Source organism: Gymnodraco acuticeps, unplaced genomic scaffold (genome assembly GCF_902827175.1).
Source record: "Gymnodraco acuticeps unplaced genomic scaffold, fGymAcu1.1, whole genome shotgun sequence".
In the NCBI taxonomy this organism is placed as follows: domain Eukaryota; kingdom Metazoa; phylum Chordata; class Actinopteri; order Perciformes; family Bathydraconidae; genus Gymnodraco; species Gymnodraco acuticeps.
In genome coordinates this window covers 552,157-578,590 of record NW_022990014.1, presented here as the reverse complement: position 1 = coordinate 578,590, position 26,434 = coordinate 552,157, and the positions used below count along the sequence as shown (strand labels likewise).

At 40.7% G+C, this 26,434-nt stretch overlaps 1 protein-coding gene across 2 annotated transcripts; it reads right to left on the bottom strand.

Annotated features, from left to right (window-relative positions):
- On the bottom strand, positions 1–25,969 carry gpm6bb (glycoprotein M6Bb). Of its 2 annotated transcripts, none has more exons than XM_034213481.1 (7): positions 25,762–25,969; positions 5,784–5,970; positions 5,054–5,210; positions 4,757–4,925; positions 4,396–4,469; positions 4,233–4,298; positions 1–2,101 (listed from the first exon to the last, which is right to left on the bottom strand). In XM_034213481.1, the coding sequence occupies exons 1-7, from the start codon at positions 25,763–25,765 to the stop codon at positions 1,952–1,954; spliced, it is 807 nt and encodes a 268-aa protein (XP_034069372.1). In that variant the 5' UTR covers positions 25,766–25,969; the 3' UTR covers positions 1–1,951. The 2 variants fall into 2 exon arrangements, with proteins under 2 accessions (XP_034069372.1, XP_034069373.1); XM_034213482.1 differs by lacking the exon at positions 1–2,101 and adding an exon at positions 2,505–3,820.
- Positions 25,970–26,434: the final 465 nt, after the last annotated feature.

Here is a 26,434-nt window from a genome sequence, read left to right as displayed (position 1 = left end):
TGAAGTTTGTTTAATTTTTTATTCTTCATAAAAACAGTCAACAGGCGTTTGAGTGATGTCATTAAAGGGTTTCTTTCCAGTCAGACAGGATGCTAGATTGTTGTCTTCCTGGTGATTGATGGGTAGCCTTCATTTTGTTTTTTGGTTAATTCAACAGGTGCAAAGATCAGAGGAGGTGTACACAAGCTTCATATACTTCTGTCACCTTTCTCCTTAGTCACTGTACACATGTGGCCATTAGTTCTATAGAGAACTACGCAGGATTTATTCTCTAATAGCTCACAGATACTGTGTAAAACACTGGGCAGAGTCACAATAGCTTTCATACTTTGGCTAGATTTACCATTTAGATTGCTGTACATGTCTTAATGACAGCTGTCCTATCAATTGTTATCTGAAAGTTGAATTAAAAGTTAAGCATCTGTAATTCACGAAGAAGCCCTTGACATTTATAGAAAATACAGGTATCAGGCAACAAAATTATACAATACTTATATACTTCTAACTATAAGAAAATAACCTAAAAAATGTATCTGCTACATAAAAAGGATTAATTTGTAAGCATTACAAATACAAATGAAACATGACTGTACATCACGTCTCTCTGCAGAAACAGTTGTCTTCATGCAACAAAGAAACTTATCCCTGTAAATCAACTAATAGAAACAAGATTACATGAGTAATTATATCAGCATTAGGACAATTGCACATCAAAAACTGGTGCAATATAACAAATTAAGAACAAAATGAAGTGGTTGTATCTTCAAAAAAAACACTAAAGATCCTGACTTGTAACAAGTTTACATTTTTCACACCCTAACCTCTATGCTTTTTCATAGTAACAATCGACAAGGGACTTGGTTACTTGTTTAATAAGAGTTTTCAAACTCAAGTAAAGTTTGATCGTAAATTGCAATATGATACAATATTACAGTGGAGCATCTGAGGAATCAGAGAGCTTTTTTTTCATTAGTGTAAATGAAAACACATGGACTAAACTTGTATATATTGAATATCCTGTCTAATAATTGGCAGCAGTTCACATTTAGAAAGCAAGATATTCTTATGGCATTATTCATAAAGTTTGAATGCTAAAATACTGCGATGTGGAGGAGCTCCTGGTGTGATTACAATTATTATTATATTTTGAAACCATGGTTTTTCTAAGGAGACATGTTTGTTAAATTGTTTCTTAAGCTCTAGTGCACACCTGAGGTAGGGTTAATGGAGCCCTTGAGTAGCTTTACCATAAACTCTAGAACCAAGTATCACTGAGATTATCACTATGATTACGATGCGGTTAAATATTTGATACTAAAGAACTGCATCCACATTATATATTTGTATCTCTCTTTGCTGTAATATCAAAGCAAAACATGGTGTGACATGCCAGTCTTTTGTCAGTGCATTGTAATGTGATTGTTCTTCCAACATGCCAGCTAGCAGCCACACACTAGCTCTGAATGTAAGGCCTTGTATGTTGTGTATAACAATCTGCATGTGTGATTGAAAAGAATAAGCAAGAAAATATGTCACATTCCCTTGTTAAAAACTGGCCCCCACAGCTCAAAAGAAAGACAGAGCAAGACTGTAAAACAAACATGTCATCAGTATGCGTTGTATAAGAATAGTGCAATGTCTCAAGCTTGGCCAGCAAAAAACTGGCTATAAAAAAGGGCCAGAGAAAATTAGACTACATAAATTCAAAATTGCTTTGTTCCTTCAGAAAATACAAAAATAAAAACAGCATAAATGAAATTATAAGTAGCAGTTTTGATCCACTTTGTTGGTGAGTTAGTGCAGAAAGCAACACTGATGCATTAGTGTGTTAGGAGCCGGGTTAGTACTGCACGGTGTCACGCAGTTATTACAGCTGAGCATTGTCTTGGTCCAAAGGGGCCACAGTGTGTTTATGTGTCTGTACATGTGTGTTTGTGAATGTGTAATATCCTTATGTGTAGGAATTGAGGCATTCCTTTGAGCGAGAGGTGATGTCCTGCAGCTCCCGCTCTTCCTTCATTTTGATGTCTTGGTAGGCATGCATTTGACTGGCATCCTTAAGGTAGGCCCAGTTTGCTGAGAGAATCATGAGGAAGTGGATCTGGAAGAGAAGGGTGAGGTGGATGGCCGGTGAGCATGTCAAAGATGCAAAGCAAGCTACAGGAGTCAGAGCTAAAGTATGTTCATCACAGACAGACATACAGTTAAGCTTTTAAAAGACTTCAACAAGGGTGACAGAAGACATTAGGACTCATCGTAACATCACTGTTACAATCATTGCTAAGTTATGTTACTACCCTGCTAAGAACAACACTACAGAAATGACACTTTACGGGTGGGAATGAGTGGAAAAAGAAAGAGCAAAGGTTAGGCATGCAAGTTGTATGCTGCTGTAAAAGCTTAATGTTAGTGCGAAGCATGGGGTTTAGTGAATCTGACCCTGTTCCATACGCAGTTCAGTTTTATACGGCTGTCGGTTTGAAAAGAAATAGACCAAGTGAGGATACTTTTGTAAACAAAGATTGTTTATTTTATATAGAAAGTAAAAGCTACAGTTTTCAAAAACTTAGGAGAAAATTAAATATATGAAATGTGGAATATAAGTAACTATAAACAGATCAAAGAATCTGACAAATGTAAGCATGCAGGCTCAGTGTTAGGATAAAAACAAATGGCTCTTTAATGGCACTTTGAGAGAAGGAAAATGTAGTAAACAATATATCAACGTCATAGCTGAGGCAATACCAGCATCAGCACTCATAGAAAAAAACATTTGCTCTACTCTAAAATAGGAGAATTTATTTTTTATTTATAAAATACGTGAGGCTTAGGGCCTCAGGCAGAAGTGTTCCTCTGGTACTGGCCTAACCTGTCACAGTGTGATGTGCTATTATGTGCTTACTTTGAAATCTACAATAAACACAACCATAATACTCATCAGCATTTTAGTTCAGTTTAGACTTGTGGCAAAATAATTAATACTGAATATTTGCTGTGTAACACTTTATGGTTTTATGGGTTGCTAAGGAAATATAAGGCAATGAAAGGCACTCTGCCTCTGTAGCTTTTCCTTTTGCAGATGTATCACTTTAGAATTCATCTTCATTAAAACTGTGAATCTGGCAAAAACTAAAAAGCCTGAGAACACTTAATTTCACACCAGATGTATTTGTGGACTAGATTCAGAGCTGTATACTGTACATATAGCCTAGATGATCTCCTTTCCAACCTACATTTTTACAATTGTATGTTGCTCAACAATCTTAAATGTATGTGTCTCAGGAGTTTCTGCACAAATGTGCATTTCAGCTCTGACTGCAGTCAACTGATGCTCGTCCTGTTATGCAAGGTGAGGTACTGGAAGCAAAATACTGTTGGTTTTTTTCTAAAATCAGCTTCACGTATTTATAAATAACACTTGTGGATTTCTAGCTGTGCACATTTCTATAAAATCTGAGGGTGGCCATTTTCTATAAGTGAGTGCCAAGGAAAGCAGAACAAACCAGCCAACTAAACACCCCCCCACTCTGAAGACAACTTTCATCAGGTGTCCTCAGAGAAGCTACATCCCTGGACACCAAATGCTAAAGGAAGCATACAGTCAGCTATTTACACTTCATGTGAATACTAATGGAGAGATGTTGATTTTTCTATTCTTGTTTTAGTTCATTTTTTTGTCAGTTGCAACTTTCTTCTACTCAGTACAGCCTCAAATGCTGTGCCGTGCTCTTAAAACAGTTTAAAACTTAGTGCAGCAGTCTTCTCGACTCTTAAACTTCAAAACAGCAAAGTTATAAGTGGTAGCCATCATGTAGATCAGCTGGTGGAAGAGAACAGAAAAGGTTGTAAGAGAACATGCCGGGGACCTCCTCGTCACTTTTACTCTGACAAGTTAGGAAAGTTACCAATTTTCCAGCAGTAAAAGTTAAGGAAAAAATGAAAGCATCATTTTACAAATTCTACTTGATTGTGATTTTTAGAAATTACAGTCTTTTAAGGCACAAACTGCACTCTGTCATTCCTCTTGAAATAAAATCAAAGCTGTGTATCTAAGCAGATGGTAAACAGAAAATGGAATTGGAGCTGAGGAAAAGACTACATGTATCTTTCTTAATGTGGTTACATAAACCATATGGGTATGAGGAGAGGAGCACTTGACACATGATCTGCCGATACAAACCGTGCAAAGATGGACTAAAGGGAGAGGATGGAGAGACCGGAGGGAATCTTACCAGAGCGATCACAGTGGCTCCTGCCCCGGCGCACGCCACGATGTACAAGTGATAGGACAGGTAGAACTGGAAATAGACAAAAGCAGTGTTATTCTACAGTTCAGAAATGTGATGCCAAGCTCCTCTGCTAATGTAAGTATGTGGAAAAAGAATAAACTTGTACCTCGCTGGTGTTGCAGATGTCACCTAGCGTAGATCCACAGGCTTTTCCTGGTGTGGCATTCCATGGAATAATTCCTGCAGTCAAGACATTCAAAGGCTTTGGACACTCAAATGCATTGCACCATGTAAACCATCATCAATATCATCATTTAAATAACAAAAAAGTCTTATCAAATAACAAGAAAAACAAAAAAAGGGACATTACAACAGTTTTAGACATGCAGATCATTTAATCCTGATGTGTATTATGCAATAGGTGATAAGGGCTCAGTAGTTGACATTGTTTGGTTTTGAGTGGTCCTATAATGCTTTAATACAGACTAATAAAATAAGATTTTGTCTGGCAATGGTCTTTCTCTTACCGTACTGACGAACATCCACACAGATGGAGTCGATGTCGGTGAGATTGGCCATGGGAGACTTTATGGTGGCACAGGTGGACCACATGTTGTAGAAGAGGAAGACTGGCACAGCGGAGAAGCCAAACACACCCAGCCAGGCAATGCCCAGGATGTATGTGAGGAACACAAACTGAGGACACGGAGATGGAATAATGTATAAGCAACATCAGATAATAATTACAAGGCATTTTAAAATGACTTAAAAGCACTGTGTTTATAAAGCAGGTTGAACACAGCAGTGCGGTTGTACAAACATACCATTCCACTGATGCAGCGTCCACAGATGGTGGTCTTGAACTCGCTGTGCAGCTCTTTGACTGCACTTGTTGTGTAGAAGCCCTCAGCCAGCAGAATGATTCCATACAGGAAGAAAAATGAAGCAATGCCATAGATGACATACTGCATCAGCTGTATTCTGTTAAAGAGCAATGTCACACATACGCTTAGTGCCTGTAAAGCTGGAAAAGGTTAAACATGTAGTAAGCACAATTCCAGCACTTTTAGCCTCACAAGAAACACCTGGAGGGACCCACTAAAACGGTGAGGTAACCTAATAGCATCATGTCCCACTGTCTGGTGCGGAGAATAGCTGCTTACACTCATCGACAGATGGTTGTGATTAAGATAGTGATCTAAAGACGAGCTGAGAGACGCAAAGCCCAAATGTGAAGATAAAAGGTGATGCATGTCTCTGGGAATAATCTGCCAAGAGACAGACTACATCTGTACACATCTTAAATTAAACAGTGCACTCCAAATGTCTACAAGATAAGACACATGTGCAGTCCTGTCTCTTGTTCCTCATTTATCGGACTAATGGATGCCCTGGAGTCCATATTAGGACTTTTCTCCAGGATAAGGTAAACGTGGGAGACACCATCAGCTAAAAATAGTCTTAATGAAGTTGACCTCAGTTAGAGTTATATTACTTTTAGGCCTCTCCTTTTTAACAAGCAGTTAGTAGCACAAAGAGTATTATTTCACTTACATATCAGTCAGCATGGCATGATCACTGGTGACCTTGGAGAAGTGGGTTTCCAGGATGGCCACGGTGCCGGTAAGAGCCACATGGCCACATCCACAGAACAGGGCCACGCCGGAGAAGCAGAGGATCGTAGCGACCAGCGACGCATACGGCACCCCGCCTAAACATTTGATGCAGCACTCAAAGCAACCTGGAGAGAAAAAGAAAAAGATTGGGTCAACGACAAGTATCATTGATATCTTGAAACATTGTACCAAATCGTTTTACTTCTAAAAGGAAATAAAGGAAATGAACCAACTCCCAAGTCCATATAAGGGATTGTGTTTTACTTGTAGGACAGGAAGTGATCTAAGGGGGAAGAAGTATGAGATGAATATTCATATGAGTCATCCATTCATCAGATCTCCAGTCTAACCCAGGGCCAAATGAATCATTTTGCAGCCAATAACACCAAATAGCATTCATCTTCCATCAGGACACATAAAAAAAAAAATTAGATCTAGATATCGAATGAACAAAGGAACTGAAACAGACAGAGCAGAACAGTCCGTTTCAAAATAATAGATTTCATAAAATATGTCTTTGGTCACACTTAATGCGGCGTGCTTCCTTTTGAGAATACTGCAATGTGAAGCACAGAAACATGTGAGAGGCCGAGGTTTAACCAGTCCACACTGCCTTTAATGTTTCATCTGACCATTCATCACAACACCTAAAGGGCACTAATGGCCATCCAGCAGGTCAGAGAAATGGTGTCAGCCAAACTGTATCGGAAATCAATGGTAATTCTCAATGAGGGAATTAAGTGACCCAGATAGATCGGCCTCACCCAGTTCTTATGCCTTGTGAAACAGAGCTAGTCACCACAATGTGCCGTCTGTGGACACACGCAAACAAACCAGTGTGCTTCCAATGGGATCCACATGTGTCTGACAGGATGTTGTGGAGGCCAATGGCTGTTTATGCTTTAAAGCTCTCACATATGCATGATGTCACACAGCAACTAAAGTATTTAAATATGTTATAATCAGTATTTTTACATTAACAATGGATCAAATGACTGTCTGTTTGTGGTCACTCTGAGATGTATCACCAAATCTACAGTTTATTCAGTGCTATGGATGTATTTGGGCGTCTTTCGGCTCATTTTCAAAAGTTCATGAGTTTTAAGCGAACAAAAACAATTATTTTAAACCTTGGTATCTACTCATGTTGTCAACTAGCCGGTGTACTGTGTATAAAATAAACAATACAACACAAAAACAAAACATTATACGACTATAGTGTCAATAAAATGTATGCACATTCTGTTTAATATCAAAAGTATAAGATACCAGTTTATGCAGATGAATACTTTGTGATGTTAAGCTGTTCTGTAAATCCTGTTATGTCTTAAGGTGAGTACATGCTAACAGGTTATAGACTGAATTGAAGTTTCTTCTTGAATTATCTGATTCACCATTTTACTTATCTCTGCCCTTTCCCGATGTAGTGTAAAATATATGGGATGTCGCAGAACTCTGAGGCAAATGTGTGTTTTTCTTGATAAAAAGCAGACCTTGAAAATGTTTGACTATCTTGAGTGTTGAATCTCGAAAGTTCATCTTTGTTTGTGCTCTTTGCCGTGACAAAAGGAAATTAGAAGAGAAATACTGCTTCTGGTCCAATACTTCTGCAGCCAGACGCTTCATCCTGACTGTTTGTGTAGTACAGGGAGATAAAAAAAAAGAAGTTGGTGAAAAGAAGTTGCCATGGCAGCATGTTAACCACAACTCAATGAGTGTGCCCACAGTGGAGTCGCTAACTCCTACCGCAGCCCACATTTCTCTGATGAACATGTGAGGGGGAGGGCGAGTGGGCTGCTGGGAGTTAGATCTCTAAGCTCCACAGGATATTGAGCCCAGCTGCAAAGTAAATACAATTCATTTAAATGAAACACTGCTCTTGTAGTGAATGTCAATGTCAGGTAGATCTGAACCAGTAGCGGACTGAATCTCTGCTATAAATCCTCTCGTTCTCACATTTCAACCTCCTGAAGAGAAGATATGTTTCAAAGTGAAAGTTTGCCTCCATTACCAAATCTCTCTCATGAAGACGCACTGGTTTATTGTATATTCATTTGATCGCAATCCACTGTGACGTGTCATGGATGAAAATTGGCTCGCCTGCCTAACTCATTAAGCATCTGTTAGTCTTCAAACCCTGTCTTGAAATGAGTCACTATTCCCATTAGATCAACTGTCTAAACGTTGATGGCATGGAGCTAGATGCCAGGATATCATCATGACAGTCATGTCTGCCTCAATATCCTGCATTTTACTGGATCTGAAAATGAGAAAAGAACACAGACGGGGATGTCTAAAGCTCAGAGAAACAGAAGTGTCTTCCAGGCAATATACAAAATGCTTTAAAATGTCAAGCTGTCTCTCCACTGAAGCCTGAAATGGACAAGGTCAGGCTGACATGTGTGCATCTACCAATTCTACCATGCTTGTCTAACTTGGAGCACTTAGAGAGCGCAAATGTACATTTTGTTTAAAGCCACCAATCTGATCGATAAGTCATAGTGTTAATTATACCGGAGTGGTTTGCTTTTGAAGCTTCCATCCATCCAGACTGGGAATATTGTCTAGACATATCCCTCTCAAAGGAGAAACATTGTGTCACTTACAGGTTGTTATCCTTAATAACACAATAAATCCAAGGTGGTATTTTCACAGCTGGTCTGAACGTGTTGCAGGTTAGCATAAGTCTGGAAACACAGCAGCACGAGGACAGACCCACTGATGGGGTTCAACGGTTAGCCTCGTAGCACTCTGTTCACAAAGGGTCTCTGTGAAAGCTTAAGTCTTGGTGTTAGGCATCAGAGGAGACAGAAATCACATCAAAGCCCAACTCCACTTCAAGCAGCACCATGAGGGCAATAGTCTGCACCAAAGTAAAATCAGTCTCATTCAGTTAATGGATTAATACCAGAGGTGGGATCAGTTCTTGACACCAGAGTTTTTTATTCTTTAACTGTTGGGTTAAAGGATTACTTTGACTTGTTTCAATGTAGGCATCCGCTTTCTTGTTGAAATGTATGTACAACTCTTATATCTTTTAGTTAAATACAGCACTATAGCTGGCCGGCTAGCTTAGCTTTGCATCAATACTGTAAGCTGATGGAAACATCTGGCCCGGGTACAGTGACTTATTTGAGACTCCAGGAGATTCCCACTGAACTCATACGGAAAATGATCTAACTCTTTGCAACACATCAATACAAATATATCTCAAATTAAGCTACTGTCTTAATTTACAGTAGATAAATTGTATGTTTATCCATCCATAAAAAAACATTCCTTTTCAGTGCACCAATTCAACAAGTGTAGTTCAAAGAGAGCAATGGATTCTGCAATTAGATCGACCGTGGGAGTAAATTGAACAGAATACGTTAGTGTATTTCAGAGTTATAACATCTACCACACAGCAGAGTACAGACTGTTTTCTCTTTAGTGTGCTGTGTGGGATTTCATAGTGTACAGGATATTGCGGGTCAGACTTTAGCTGAAATCACCCACCTCCACAGGGGATAGCAGTAGGAGCCGGTGACTCTCCTTTAACAACAAGCTTGTACTAAACGGATCCTGCTGGCTTGTTCCGAGTTTAGCATACACATAAATGAGAATCACATTGGGCCCTTCTCCTGTTGATGACTTTCACATGCTCCCAGTCTCTGAGTAATACACCAGGTTAAGGTCCGACCACTTCAAGACTCTCCACCTCATCGCTACAGAACATGAATGAGGAGAGGACAAGTTAGCGACTGTGTGTGATGACAATATCAGGCCGCACAGCAGAGGCTACATTTGCCGGCATTGAGATCACAAGGAGAGAGGGAAAAAAAGACGATTGTAAAGTGTGTGTGTAAGACATTGTGTGAAAGAGACAGAAAGACTTGAGACAGAGAGAGAGTCCAAGAAGCCCTGATACAAAGAGCCAGTGTTAGAGCTCCAGACTGTCCATCACACTGGACTCTCAGGGGCCTTTCAGAATGGCAGTGAACCACGGCTTCGCTCTTCCGGCCCACAGGCTCGAGGCCCAGGACAAGCCCACCGCTGGGCTCCATCCGGTGTGCCCCTCCAGCACAGAGCTCAGCCACAATGGGCCGCAGCAGCCCCTTCACACTCCAGGAGGATCCTGTTTGTCAAAGCAGCTCAAATCTTCCAATGTTTGAGTGAGATGGCTCATTAAGACCGACCTAACCCTACCCAGAAAGTAAGAAAAACAAGGGTGCATCTAACCACACGTTTATTTATTTATCATCCAAAGTTCCCGCAGTTCATATTCGGTGCACTTGGTTACTTTCAAATTTGTTTGGATTTTAAATCAATAAAAGGACAATATCAACTGGCTTGAAAATGAATGCATTTATGCTCTTTCTTTGGTTGATTTTTTTGTCAATTTTACTCCCGTAATGCCTTATTCTTAAATAAGCTGTATTCACCAAATGACTCACCACACATAGTATTTTAGGATTGTATCGAAGCTGCATCAATTGTTTTTTTAATCAGTTAATTGCTTAGTTGACGCACTACATTCAACTATTTTGATAATCAATTAATTTAAAAAGCACTGTGTCAAGCAAAAATTAATTGGCGGGTTCACTGGGACCGTTTTTTTAGTGCAAAATATTAAGACTCGCCATCTATAATGTTCTGAGCACTTTGCCTGACAGTTACAGGGGGCAACAGAGGCCCCAGCAATAACACATGTTTGTCTCCAAACAGGTTAATCCACGCATGCATCACCACTGTTTGCTTGAGCGCAATCTAAACACACGGACCTGCAGCTGGCTCTGCTTCATCACCTCCCTTAACCCTTCAACAACAACAGACATTACATGAACACTGCCTGTTAACACCATGAAGCTGAAATCTTCCAACAGCTGGGACCTTCAGTGGAAAGCGGAAACATTTCTAAAATTCTCCCCGGATTACGTAGAGAAATACCAACTGCATATGATGAGTAAGCAGCAGACATTCTGAAAGCATTGTTTAATATGATCACTGACACACCTACTCTCACAGCCAATCACATGCAAGGCAAACACATAGAAGCACCGAATAATCCAATGTGCACTGCACAGTTAAAGTATGATTATCAAATACAAATAGATCCCATTCACATGAATAAACACACTTGGGCCAACAGAGTTTAAGATAAAGGCTCATGTTGTCTTCCATCTTATCACTGAGCCCTGAAAAACATATCAACTTCCAGCCCTGGCAAAAACACCATCCATTTTCGATCTAGCATCGAGCTTCATTACTTACAGATGTGTCTGTTTACAGCTGATTTTATGTATTGTTGTTTGTTGCTTTATTGGGGCAAGCTGCCAAAACACCATTTATGAGAAACAGTCTCATTGGACACACTCTCCACTTTGAGAGGAGACTTAACAATGCCATAATGGCTATAATGGCCATTCTCAAGAGACGGGAGAGATCTGAGTGTGCCAATTTGTCCAAAAGTGGGCTCTTGTTTACTTATCTAACAAAGGAAACGTATAGTCTGTCAGCTAATAGCTGTTGACTGCAGCTCACCATGGCTGGGTGTGAAAGGAGCCGAGGGAGATGTGTGGGTGCACTCAGTGACAGTAAAAAGCCAATGATGGCCGGAATGGCCGTAAATGGTGTGTTTGAGTAGAGTAGTAGAATTGTGGACATGAGCTGTGTGGAAGTAAATGAAGGGACAGTAAAGTCATGACATCTCTTTTTATAGGCCAATATCACATAAAGTGTCTCAATGGCCTTTACAGACCCACAGGTTCCCAACCCAGCCTCAGCTTTAAGAAACAGCTCGGAGCCCAAACCTTCGTCCGCAATGTCCCTGGCAAAGGACCTTTGTTGGAGGTATATTCCTCATCTCTCTAGTCTGTACCCTTTTGTCCTGTAATTTCTCTACTTTTCAGGACATGAAGACATAAAAGAGAGTGGGTATATATACTCAAATTGTATCCCTCATAACCAATGTGGTGAGTCAATGCAGATAGCCCTAGATACGTAACTGACTGTGACTTTCAACATGTTACAAAGATGTAATGATTTGCTATCATTTCAGTATATTAAAGCTCATAGTTACTGGGCGGTTTTTAATTTTTAAACACCATTAAAAGAGTTTTCAAAGTCGCATACTTTCTTTGCAGAATATAACTTGCTTGGGAAAAATGCTTTTCTGAATGTACAATATTTTACCTGGAATAGTAAAAGTCACTAAAGAGCAATAAAAGAAACAGCCAATCCTTGATCCCTTCAAGAAGGGGGTTAGCAAGTTAATGACTTTCTCTCTCCTTAGTGTACACACGACTCACAGCTGTCTATGTTTGAGACTGGAAATGTCTGGTTCATTTATCTTTGTCCCTGCCTGCACCTCATCCAGCTCACCCTCCCCTCCCCCCTTGAAAGGAGCCTCTCGAACAAACCCTGAGGTTTGATTGATCTGCAGTTGATTCAACAGGCTCATTGTCCTTCAAAGTGACACTAGCGATGATGATGATGATGACCAGTGGCAACACATCATCCCTCCTGCTTCAGTCTGCTAAAAACAGCACACTGACTTTAACATCATAAAACAAACAAAATGAAGGAGAAAAAACACGCACCAGAAGCATGACGGAGATAACAATCTTACAAAAGATGCAAATGTAACAACTGGAATATCAACTTACAGACACTATGACAAGGATGCTGCACTGACATTCAGGAGTCCCTGCTGAGCAGAATCTACCAACTATTGTGCAGAGTGAAACCGAGCAGGCTGGAGTAGGTTAAAGCAGAGCAGTGAAAAGAAGTGAACCGGCTCTTTGTGAGTGCTCGTACCTCTTTTGTCCTGCCTCTGGTCTTGGTTTTCTTCTGATGAAGTTTCCATGGTTGTTTTTCTCCCATCCAACAAAAATGCTTCCTTTCAGCAAATTCTCGCTTCCCTTCTCCCTCTTTACTCTCTCCTCTATCGCTCCCCCTTTCACTCCCTCTCCTACTGCACGTTTCTCTCTCTATCCGTCTCCAGCTCTCTCCTCCACATGTGGCTTCTCCTCTACCTTATTTTCCTATTCCTCTGCTCCATTGTACATCACAGTTCCTTTCCAAGAAGCAGAGGTTTTGTCAGAAGGGATTTGGTCGAGCTTAGTGCGTGCTCCAGTCAATATGTCACTTATATGGAGTTTTACAGGCAACATGTGCATCTCTCCTGTTTGTACAAACTGTTTAGGGATTCAGTTTAACATTTATTTTCCTTCTAATGACACAAATCTTCATCCACGCCCTGAACTCTCTCCCTTCTGTCCGATGTGCCTCTCAGAAAGTCAAGTAGAGCCCTGAATGGTTATTGTAGTTGTTATAGCAAAGACAGTGTAACCATGCTTTATAGAACTTGTAAAACCCTTTGTTGTATAGACTGGGGCAGTATGCATATATGCACAGAATATCTCTCTATTTCACATCCGACCACAGTTCAAGAAAGGGGGATTGTGCATGCGTGTGGGTGGGGGGGGGGGGGTTAGCCCTTCATCTTCTGATCGGCAACATATGCCCTCTGCTCTTGTTGCATACATTAGCAAACCTCTGACCGCTGTCTTCCCTCCATCTGGTGGCCTCTAACGCAAATAAAGAAGGACACAGGAAGAAAGGCAAATCTACACTTCCTAAACAAGGACACAGAGCATCCTCTGGGCTGACACAAACAGAGGAAACAGCATGGGAACATTGGAGATCCAGAATATCATAGGGGCAGAAACATGAAGAATTCAGCTCATAAAGGAAGGAGAAATGAGAACATGCTTTGAGGGTAATATAATAAAAACAACTTGTTAAAAATAAGCATGAGATGACCAGAGAAACAGACCGCGAGGAAGACAGGGAAGATTTTGGCTGTGTTTGTTTAGCAACAGCAGGCCGAGGAGGCCCAAGGGCATGCTAATGAGAGAGAGGCCTTTCAGTGGGGGGGGGGGGGGGGGGGGGGGAGAGCCCCACTGGAGCGGAGCTGGAGTAGGGTCTTCTCACGGATACCAGACTCAGAGAGGAGGGGGATCAGCAGGGGAGGGGGGCCTCAGGGGTCAGGGAAGTGAACTTAGCGGGGATCCCACAACAACAAATGCCCCGCTAATCTAGCTTTTTCACCATCAGCCCTGTTAAACACCAGGAGACTCCACATCCTTGTGATGTGGGGAAGGGAGTCTCCAGGCCATTAGTAGCAGTGATGTCCAGGGTAGTTGTGCTTGTGATTCACCCATTAATTGTAGCGAGGAGCTCAAGTGATGATTCAAAAGATAAAGTGGTTGACACACAAGACTAAATGTGTCATACATAACCTCACTGAGTCACATCAAAGCTTGTGATTTGTGTGCAGGAAGTGAAGGACAACAAAAAGTTGGAGTTTATTGCACACATGGTGATGGGAATTGAAAACATGTGATCAGGCCTGGTCAAACTGTGGTTTCAGACTAACTGTAATGCATTCTATTCTGGTATAAACAAACATGTGCTTTTGATTGGAAATAATGATAAATGTATCCTGTATCCTTACTCACCAAATCATCAAGTTAGACATTCTGTTCAGATGTATTTCTCTGTCCCCTCTGCAAAAAAAAATGTATTGGCAGAAGAGCGTTCATGTTCAAAGCCCCAACTGACTGGAATACTTTACCTGCTGCCATTAGATCTCTTGCATCATTGGGTTTATTTAAACATGCATTATCATCTCACTTTCAACTGGTCTGTACTTGTTATTAATGAAACTGATATTGATGAAACTGATTTGCTTGACCGTCTCAAATTGTAATGATTGTATGCATTGCTTGAATTGTACTTAACAGACTGTATGTGGCTTGTCTTGTGTGTCATGTTTTGCATTTTGTCTTTTTGTTTATGTATGTCTGTAAGTTGTTGCTATTGTCGGGACACCCTTGAAAACGAGATGGTGCATCTCAAGGGGTTTATCCCAATCAATAAAAATGTCTATATATAATCAAAAGAAGGAGATAAAGCTGGGAAAAAGTTAGAACATGCTAGAAGTCATAACTATGTTGCTTTTGAGTGCATGAAACAGCATCAGGGATTAACTTTAAGAGAGTAAAAGTATAAAAGAATCGACAGATGTCCAAACTATTGTAAACAGTTTTTGCAAAACTTTGAATGGCAAATGATTAAGTCAATAATATTGAATATTATTCATATTTTCCATCTTGGCATTAACCCCTGCTTTAGCCAGAGACACATTCATGTTAAGTGATCTAAAGCTGCTGGTTGCAGATTTAGCTTTGGTGTAAAATAACCTCATCTTAAAAGAAGCTGTCAAAGAATCAGAGCAGCAACAAAAGTTTAGGGAGAGCCAACTCCCCCTCGAGGTGGGGGCTAAAGGTGTGGCAGAAAATGGCGCTCGTGTGTATGTATCAGCTGAGTACTCGTGAAGAGTCAGTCAGGTTATGATGTCCATGCTCCATGGTGCAACTGCGTCAATGTAACATAACTACTCCGCTGTTAGCCGAGCAGCTGGTGAATCAATCAGCTAATGCAAGCGCAATTAACCTGAACAGATCCAATATTATTTTTTTTAATGTATGCTTTCTTTAGTTTTCAGGGGCTTGAAAGTTCTATATTTCTGAGATTTCAAACATAGCTTTATCAGTGGTAAATAAATGTAATCATGCTATACCAATTAGCAAATATACTGTATATCTTGTGCAGTAAAACATACAGTTCGAATCTTTAGTAGCTTTTCTCTTAAACATTGGATTGGATTTAGCTGTATATGTTGAGCAAAAGGATTTTTGAGCAGAATCAAATCCAACATTAGAAGTCGATTGAACGTTTTTACAACTCTACGTGGGTTCATGTCTGTGAGCAACTCCTTTCACATTTCATGCAGTCATAGGATTTATCTAAATCTTACATAAGTGGTTCCAAATGAATGACGCAAGAATGGTATTGTTAAGCACATAAAGAGCAACAGATTGATCAGAGCTTTACCAAAAAATACTGTGACAGGATGAGTGGCTGTGGGAATCATCGTGTAAATGTAGGAGGCGAAGCTCCAGCGTCGAGACAGCGCCACTCCCCTACTTGAGGACACAATCTGAATGATGATGAAGCCCATACAAATGGAGGAGGCTTCATTGTGGGTCAACCTTTCACGCTGTGAGACTGGGGGCCCTGAATGCTCCTCAGTGTTCGGTCACCCGTGAAGACCTGCACCCTGCTTGGCTCACACCGGGGAAGGAGTTCTCAGGGATGAAGGCCTGAGCCCAGAACCAAGCACCACTTACAACGGCCTGAGAAAGCCATATTAGGTTTGACTTTATTGTGAAGGCCAAGTTCCAAAAGCAGAAGGAAGCCAGAACAAAAGAGCAAAATGGTCATCAAATAACAATGAATATTTTTGCTGCTTTCATGGAAAAAGCTCTACCTTTCAGTGATAGTACAACATATACATATTGTAGACTGACAGACACTGTTTGGCCATTTGTTGAACTCTGTGAATCTGCATTCCTATATTCTGTGGTGGCATTGCTGTCCTAGATTTAAATGCAGGCCATCTTCATAGGTCAATCTGCTCTGTATGTGTGCCTCCATGTTTGGCAAGCTGAATCCAAGTCATTGATTAGTTTACAAAGGCAGTGCACTACAAACCCATTATACAGACCCATCCACTTGTTTTTCTGATCCATTTTCTCTACAGAACAGGCATTGCAAATTCTGAATGACTTCAGCCTAATGATTATGGGTATGGTTTGTTCTGAATATGACAGCCAATACATCAAAATGCATGCTTCAAACTTCGAGCAGCTCATTCTTCCATGTAAATCGAACCAACATGAGTCACTAAGTACGCTGTATTAATTTCCCAAAGAAAATAAATCTTCCGCAATGGAAAAAATGAATATGTTAACTTATCCATTATAGCAAACGTGTTGCCTGTTAGAGGGGAAAACCACAGTGGACTGGAAACATGGAGAAGTGAAACTTCTACTGAACAATGAGTGATGAAGGATTAAACAGCAAACACTTGCAGCATTCTAGCGCAATTCCAACATAGGCATATTTTATGTTTTGCCATTTCTTCCATTTTACAATTTGCATATCAAATATTTCTCCCCAGAGTAATTACCAGTGTTTGACCAAACAATGCCAAGGGTATCTGACTCAGCAGCTCTCTAATTGCATGTTTGTGATAGTATATCGTGTAAGGTCTGGAAATAAAAACACTCACGCAGGGATGTCAGGCAGACATGTTTGTCTTCTACAATTCAGAACCCTGACTCTCTGGCACTTCCACAGCCACTGTGGTTTTGGCCTAAGTGTGGTGCATTAAGAGCAAGAGACACAAATGCTTCATATTATCCAGGCTTCCCAGCTATAGCCAACTGCCACCATGGCTTGGCCGGACAGGAAACCAATGCCACGTCAAAACCTAATGAATAAGAATTTTATAATTTCAGTTTTGAGTCAAAAGAGCAAATCGATGCCATGAAACAGAAACATGGATCTGAAAAATAGTGAAGAGAGGAGGCGTTTAAAGTGGTTGTAACCTACCATCTCCCATGCAGGCCATGAATGTTGCTATTGTAGAAAATATTTGTTTTTCTTTCAGTGTCCACTAAATACTTTAATAATGCCTCTGGTCTGGAAAGAGCTTTGCTGTCTTTGTGGTTTGCATCGATTACATTGTGGAGCCAAGGAGCCAAATGCAGTGCAAGCGAACACCTCTTGATTATCCAGTTAGAATAATGCTACATAATAACCTCTTTTCCTTTCTTTCTATTTCGTGATAATTGGCCAGGAAAAGTATGGTAATGATAATACCCAGCTACCCTTGAATGTTTAGAAGAAAAATAGGTGGTTTCAAACACACTTTAATTCTGCTACTCCAGCATAGACGAGCCTCAGGAGAGGTTTTTTGTGGGTAAACATTTGTAGCATGAGCGCCTATTAACCCAGTTTATTTAGTCAAATGCTACCGGTAATGCTAACTCTATATCTAGCAGATAAGGTCTCTATTGGGTCCCCACAAACTTTAAAAAGAAATACCTGACTGTGTGGTTACTTCACATTTTAAAAACAAGAGCAATACGCTGAGAGATGCTATAAAAATAAACTCAGAGTCAGTTGATAATTTTCTGTAGTCATGCTATCCATGATTGTTAATATAAAAAAGTTAATTAAAGCTGCTTTGTGTTATGAAATCATAATTAATCTGTCTACTCTCTTTATATCAATTTTCTCTGCAAAATTAACTGCAACTACACTGCAGTTAATGTGACACTGAGCACCTCCCAAAGCCATTTAAAACGTACGACGGTCTATCAAACTGCACTGAGAGTACAAATAAATCCCACAGGGACATCCCTTAGTGGTGGTAATCCTTTAAATACAATACCTATCACCGCAAGCATTTTTATATTTAGCTCAGGATTGGTTTAATCTTGTACTACAGATGGGCACATAATGTTATTGAGATATCCATATCCATCCGTTTGTGACAATAACATCAAACCGGAAACGTTTCTGCTGTAAACGGATCATGAAGGCATCGCATTCTACAAGTGTTGAAAGATGCTGAAGCACATCCAATGTATTTATTATGGTTATTGACATATCAACTATTCTTACACTTCAGTTTCTGTGATGTCAAATAACACAGTCTTCCAACTTGTTGCACTGGGCAGCAGCATGAGAACACACACACACAAAATGAAGACATAATAAAGCTCAGAGAAGTGGGGACATCAGACAAGACTCTCCAGCTAATCTTGGGGGTTGCTTCCCATGAGAAGTCCCCCCCCCCTCCATTGTGTCTACCCAGCTCCTGGGATTTCTTTCCCTGCGCCGCTCCCGCCAGTTCTATTGTCCTCCGCCTCATGCTGCCAACCTCTCACCCCTGACCCGAGACTTTACCCTTTTCAAACTCCTCGTCGTCTCGGTTTCCCCATCCCTCATAAGAAGGAGTAGAAACCTCCTCCTTTCAGCCTTAGCCGGAGAGACAGACCAGCCAGTTGGACCCTGCCGTGTCAGGATTCATCGTCAGCGCTATGACAACAGAGCAAATGACACGGAGATCACTTTAATGCCATTGTTCCACAAGGCTCTCCTCCCGTGTCTCTAAGCCCTGCGTCCTGCGGGTGGATCCTGGAGGGACAGAGATTTTTCTTACCCTGAACCTGACACCTCCACCCCTGCAGAGCCGTGTTTGTCCTCAGACTCATGATGGAAGTTGTTTTAACATGGACTAAGTGCTTAACAATAAGTGGCAAATACAGCTCATCACGAGAGAAAGATGGAAGCTAATCTCTCCAGCGGTTGGTACACTCTCCCTGGCTGACCTCTGCGAGAGTGGGTCAATCCATTACTTTATTGCTTTAAGCACTGATAGGCAGTTTTCCAACAGCACAGACTGTCCATCATACCGGACATTTTAAAGCATCTACTGTGCAAACTAGAACACATTAATGGCGCCATCTGATAGGATGCACTCACTCCATCATTTTAAGTGTCCAAATATTCTCATCTATTCTGTGCACACACCATCATTTACACAATGTGGGTGTCAGTGTAGAACAAAATACACTGCAACACTGATTGGATAATACATGAAAAGATGTCATGTTTCACACACACACACCAGCTTGAGCTCTACATTCCAGAGGCTTTACTACACACATTACTTTCCATTCTTCAGCTGTGGATGCTATTGTTACAGTATTGTTTTCCCATAGTGTCGAGGTCAGAAGCTAAGATTGCTTATGAGACCTCTCAGTGGTAGCTGTAACATTCATACTGCTAACACATCTCTCCTCTGGCCTGCGTGTGGTTTGCGGGGTCAAGCTGTTTTTCAGACCGAAACATCTGGGATTTCCTCTCCCCTGAAGCTGCTGTTAGTTGGCATGTTTTTCTTTTGGTAAGTGCATTTACAGTAAGAAAAATTGTGCAAATGGTAAAAGCATCACAACTTAATTTTCTCGAAATGTAAGTGTTTCAACAATTGAAGCAAATTTAAATCTATATTCTCAAACCCCCAAACAGTGTCTGTGAAGCAAACAGCCTCCCCAAACACTCTCTTTAGAAAAGCTCAGCTATTGCATATTTTCATCTGCTTGGAACAAGTGCCTCCTCCTGCCTATCAAGCCTTTCTCCAGAGGATAATAAGCCAACAATGAAAACTCTCACTTGGAAACCTTTTCTTTGACAGGAAAGTGATTCTTGGCAGGAGACAGTGTATGTCAGTGGTGTCTAACTTAGTTTTTTACTGTGTCACATGCAGCACCACATCATGACGGCATGAGCAACAAGGAGTCAAGTGATTTTCCTGCAACAGATTAGATAAACAAAAAGCTGTGAAGAAATATCTCAACAAAACGTCTGACATTTGAATATCTTGTTTAAGGTTGTACACATAATCCTGACTATTAAGGCAAAGAAGAAGTCATAAGAGGTTATTCATTTAAATTCCTGCTTAATTCATCCCAAGCGTAGCATTTGGCTGCATCCAAATGCTCTCAGGCTGTCTGGCAGGGCTCTTCATATGGTGAACATTTCTCATTGGTGTGCTAGGGTACCCCAGATGCTTTTGTCTTACGGTTGTTTAGCAGCTGCGTAAAAGCGCAGAGGACAAAGACCTATCTGTGGAGGGTTGAATACACTCAGTGGGCACACAGCCAACAGCTCAATCCTACAGGATCCCACCGCTGAAGAGCGGACAAATGCATTCTGCTCTCACTTCTCACAGATGATCTTAGGAGGAAATTAGCTGGAGGCCCTACTTTTTCTTCTCATTTCACCTAACTGCTTTCACATCTGAACTGCGGTCACATCAAGCTCCTAAATAATTATCTACATAGACGTTTTGGAAACTTGGAAACAATACTTGCACTTATGCATTTTCTCCCAAGATGGGAAGAATGAATACATTGTGTTTAAAGGACCAACCATCTTAAGCCCCCATCTCTGCTTAACGACAGGAAAAAAAGATATGGCGTCTATGGAAACTCCAATTTAGGACTGAAGTGAGATTCAGAAGCCTAGATTTGGGTTTAGTACTTGCAATTTAAACAAGCCAAAGATTTAAAATTGGATGTGGAAGTCTCACAACAAGCACTACTTGACTTTTGATGACTCACACAAGTAAAGCTGTTTCAAGGCTTGTTTGTGCCCCTCATTATTGTTTTAAGACAGACTTTAAAACTCACGAACCTATCCGGGTGTCTGACAAAATCTGATGGCAAAATTGTTTATTGTTCTTAAGAAAGTCCACACATTAGGTGCGGCAAAAAGTAGTTTGATGCAAACATTTATGAAAAGTGGATTCAATGGCTCGCACTTTTAGGCAGTCTTTCATATTAAGTGTTCATTGTGTTGCACTCGTTTGTACATGACAGAAATTGTTGTTTTTTTTGATGATTTGAAACCCTTAAAAAACACACACCGCCAATTGCTGTATGAAGTTGACGTGCTTGTTGGATTTTCTGTTGACAAAATTGCATCCAACTGTTTTTTCTAAGTAGGGCGTGGCTTTTATACACTGTTTGACCATGCATTTCAGGAAGTATAGCTACACCAATGAGAAATGTTCAGCTTGAAGAGGAGATCAGTGATTTTGAAAGATAGCCTGCTACTTATGCATCAGACTTTAGCCTTTAAGACTGGTGGTCCACCAATGGCTAAATGTTCTGGCCCAGATCCAGAGTATATGTTGTGTGTGTTGTGTAGCATATCACTATATACCACAGGCATCATTTTGTGTGGAGTAATCACACTTGTTAGTCTCTTTTCACACATTACAATCTATTTACTAGCTTAAAAGACTGTCAAAGACTGTCAAGCGAAAATAGGTCATTCTGTGAAAACATTATTGACTGTTTAATCAATGTCCCCTGCTCATGGGAATCAAAACACATGAAGTGTTTTGGGTGCTGTAGCCAATGTGGTCAAACAGAGCTGTAATAATGTGGTTCACTGTAGATGGCAGAAAATCCTGCAGTGGGGCTGAATGCCTGTTGAATGAGTGAGTGAATGTCCATCAGCCGCAGGGGCTCTTTGCTTTTCCCAACCTATTATTTACCACAGGCCTTCTGGAACAATCATCTGATTGTTAACAAAACACTGACAGATTGCAGCTCCACTAGCAAATATCACATTGCGATCTGTGTGCACTCAATGACGCCAACATATTGTAAAACTAAAGCAAAAGTTTAAAAAAAAAAAAAGACCTTATTATGCATGTATTTGGCGCTTTAACCTTGAAAATCGTGGGTGTTTTCCTGCAGTCGTAGATAAAGGCCAGATTGTATCTTTGGAATATTTTATACACCAACAGGGCTCAGCTGCATTCTCATGTCGGAACCATCTGTGAACTTATGCATATAGGAACTATGTTCAGATATACCATCCTGTTTCTACCATGTAGCAGTTTGACCCTGACATATCTTTAACAAGGACGAACTCACACACACACACACACACACACACTCACACACACTCGCATCACTTCTTTTCAACTGTGAAAGGGCTTTCAGTAAAAGTGACGGGCAATACACACGCTTCATCAAGCATCCCCACTCAGGAACTTCTATTCCTATCATTTCATGTCACAATACTCAATGGCCCCCTTTGTTATCAGAGGAGTTATTAAGCTCAACAAATGATCATGACTGCTCTGGCAGACCTGCAGGGCTACAGAGAAACAACTAAATATATAAAGGCAGAGAGAGACGAGAGCGGAAAGGATATCCCCAGAGAGAGAAAGTGAGAGGAGGGAGATTTCAGAGGAAACTAAGTGGAACAGGAAAGGAAGCAGAAGATGAATGAAGTCTTGATTGAACTATAGGATTCTCTTTTTAGAGCTGCACAGTTTCAGAAAAGTACTGCTTGGGCCTCATCTGCTGTGTAATTACCAAAGATGCTCGATCATATCCGATGCCAAATGGAAAGAAGCCCATAAATCATGTAACTATGACAGCAACTACCTCATTAATGATTGCAAAACCAAATGCAATTTAGGAAATTTGCGATGGTGACATAGAAATGTGGGGATCAGTCGTAAAACAGTGACTCAGAAGGGGGGATTCATTGAAGCCATCTTTTTGAGGTTAGGCCTTGATTCAAACAAACAAACAGATAAGAGCACAGTTGAATTTCTCTCAACACCCTGACCCTCTCTGCAGTGACTCATTCTGGCAGCCCTGTGGTTATTTTTTCTCTGCATCTCTTGGAAACAGAAGCATGTGCGTGACCTGTACCACATGCCTCTGAGGACCATATCGCCACGAGTCAACTAAAAGCAGGGGGAAATGATCCGACTCTGTTATTGCTCTGCCATCAGATGACAAGTTGTTGATTCTGAGAGTGAAAAAAACATCTCTTTGAGCAGCGTAAGCAGTCATGGGTCTTTCCTCTCCTCAGATCAGGATGCAGGGTCACAGAACATGTGTCTGTGACAGTGATCACTGCTGATGTGTTAACTAAATAACCAGACACTTTCCAGACATCCCAGTTCAGATAGAGGAGGAATACACATCACACAGCCCCCACCACACAGACCCTTCACAGGCACACATGTACAAATCATTATGAAGGACACTGTCCAGCTCCTGTGTTTGTGAATCAATAAAGAACAGATAATTTTTCACTAAAACCAAAACATTTTAAACATTAGATCAGGTGTAGGCATACAGTTAAAAAAAAAACATGTGTCAGTAACAATTGAGCCGTTGAACTACAGCAAGATGTTTAATTAAAGACACGTTCAAAACTGTCAGCTGTGATTTACTGTCTTTTTCTTCACATTCTCAAAAAGATCAACAACACATGACATAATCTATGGAGCTCTTTGAACCCAGCCTTCATGACCTTTTTCCACAAGACCACCAGACTGAATACAAAACACTAGAGGATCCATGAGTTTCCATAAGGAAAAACAATCTTCTTCCATAATCTGGCTCCAAGAAGAACAGACCCAGTGTTTATAGTCGTGTCGATAACTTGCTGTATTTGATTAGTTGAAACTCCTGTCATAAGACAACTTTAAATGTTAAGCACGTAATCAAATTGTGTCTGTTAAAGCCATACATTGTAAAGATGGTGAATCTTTCACATTGAAAACAAGCTTCCAATCTTCTTTCCAAAGAGAACAATAACATGTGCTTATGTGGGGCTACAATCTGCTGCAAGGAAACATTATGAATCTTCCACTGCAGTGTCATGTCATGCTTTTCTTGGTAATGTGATGATCTTCAAATGAAAGATATTTTTATTTTAAGGGCAATACTTTCTCTTCAGATGTTTTGGAGCTGAGACCACATGTTTCCAAATGTTTGGTTATAAAGTAACTCTTGGCAACTAAACACTGTTGGGTGAGTAGTTGTCAAAGGACAAACACCAAGAACCTTGCTGTTTCTCTCTGAATCAAGTAAAGCAGACTGAAGCCAACTTATCCTCCCACATCCTTCACACAGGCCAATTCACTGTTACATCGTTTACCCCAAGGACAGAGGAGAATCTCTCAAAAAAAACATGTGGCCCTTCTGCGAGGTGAAATTCACTGTAAAATCAAATCAGACATAAGTTATATAACCTCTGAAAGACATCTTCACTTCACCGCTCAGCACACAAGACATCCTGTTTATTTTGGGCTGAACGATTTCATGCACAACAGTTTATCCATGTTCTGTTTTCAAAGCTATTTCTCATGAAACAGAAAAGAGAGGAAAAGCCGAGCAGATTTATATATTTGACACAAGACAAATGCAACTTTTCTGCAGATAGATATTCTCCAAATCAGTCACTCCCACAACAACATGCTGTACTCCTGAATGGGCCATGGAGAATAAAAAATGGGAGCTTTAGTGGACAATGCACAACGGCTGATTGCCATGCAGAGTAATATCCTCTATGAGACAGTGAAAGAGGGTATGTGGGGATGTAGTTCACAGGGTATCCGCTCTGAAACTTGCTTTTCTGTGAACATTAAGAGCCACTGAAGTTGCACAAAGGAGCAGCTCCAAATTAGAAGCACAAAGACGCCTCTGTGAGAGCTTCAGAGCGAATTAATGAGCATTGATACACATTCGCACACAGTGTTCCTCCCGGGCTTCAGCTGTGCTCTGACAAACAACACAAGTCCCCAAAAAAAAAAGAGTTACTTTTTTTAAAATTCTGTGTCATTTTTACAGTCTGATTTCTAACAAAGACTATTGCTGAATGAGAACAATTGGGAGTGTTTTTATGTCAATTCCCCATTTAAAAAATAAATAGTTTTTCACTGTTTCAAAGTCAGCAAGAAGTTATTAAACATCTATGGCATGACATCTCACTCCTCCCACACATCCCCCAGGCTTGGAGCACAGATGGCCAACACTTGGGACTGATTTTAAAAAGGGGACAGTCTCAGCTCAGTTCTTCAGATAGCTAATACAAGTGATGGCACAACACAACAACATCTGACTAATATCAAAATTGTGCCGGTTCCTCTTTCAGTAACTTATTCTAGCAAAATGTATGGTGTATTTAAAGTAAATAAATTCCTTTTAATGACAATCATTATCAAATGCAAAAGGATCAATCCCTGCTCATAATCAATAAAGACAAGACAGGTTTGGATGAAATGGCTCACCCCAACAGCTGAGCACTGAGGCTCTATAGAAAGCAGTGGAGGCAGAGAGTTGATCTGGATTAAACACCTCCGCAGAGTTGACTGCAGGAATCCTGATAGATTTAATCTCTCTAATCGCTTTCTTCCAGTTCCTTCAGCATGCTGCTCTAATGCCGATTGGAACCAGGTCAAGTAAACAGGCTACTTCTGCAGCACTAGAAGTCTAAGTTAAAACAATCGGCGCGCCCCGAAAGTTTGAGCGACGACAACAAAGTGTGAAGCGTGCTGTCATTTCGAATAAAACGGCTACATTTGAAGTCGTCATTGGGTTTTAAAGGAGGATTTGTAGGTAGAAACGTACCCATGGTTGTAAGTTTCCAAAGCGTCCGACGTGAAGCGATCAGCTAAGCGTTGAGCCCCGGCTACACTGATGATGCGTCCTGGGATGCACACTGGCCGCCTGGCTGCTCCAACACTCAACGCTGCGTCCCTTTGGAGACAGCCTTTGTGACGTCACCGCGGAGGGGATTACTGATGGGAGGACAGCCCCCCCTCCCCTCCCACCCCTCACCTCCTTCTCAGCCCTCATTATGGAGTTTCACTGGTCACTCCACTCATCATTAGCTCTCTTTTATCTGTAAGCATTCCTGTGCTCAAAGTCTTTATAGATATGAGGGAGATAATGTTGGTATTATCATAAACATTGGAATTAAAGTGATTTATAAACTGATTTCACTCAAGCTAATACAAAACAGCTCATCAGGACTCTTCTGTGCTATTGTTCACTGCAAACACCTAGCAAGTCAATGTTGAAGATACAGTGTTGTGATAGCTTTGTCAAACCCACAGATTGGGTGTTATTGCAGGTCAGAGCCACCATTCAAACTGCAGTCAGGAATTTATCTGACACTTGTTTGTGCCTCTCAAGAATTCAAAAGAGTTGAGAATTTGTTTGATTTTCAGAACAATTATCTCATTAATGTATGTACCAAATTCTGATAGATGCATTCAAATATAACTGTGCAACAGATTAT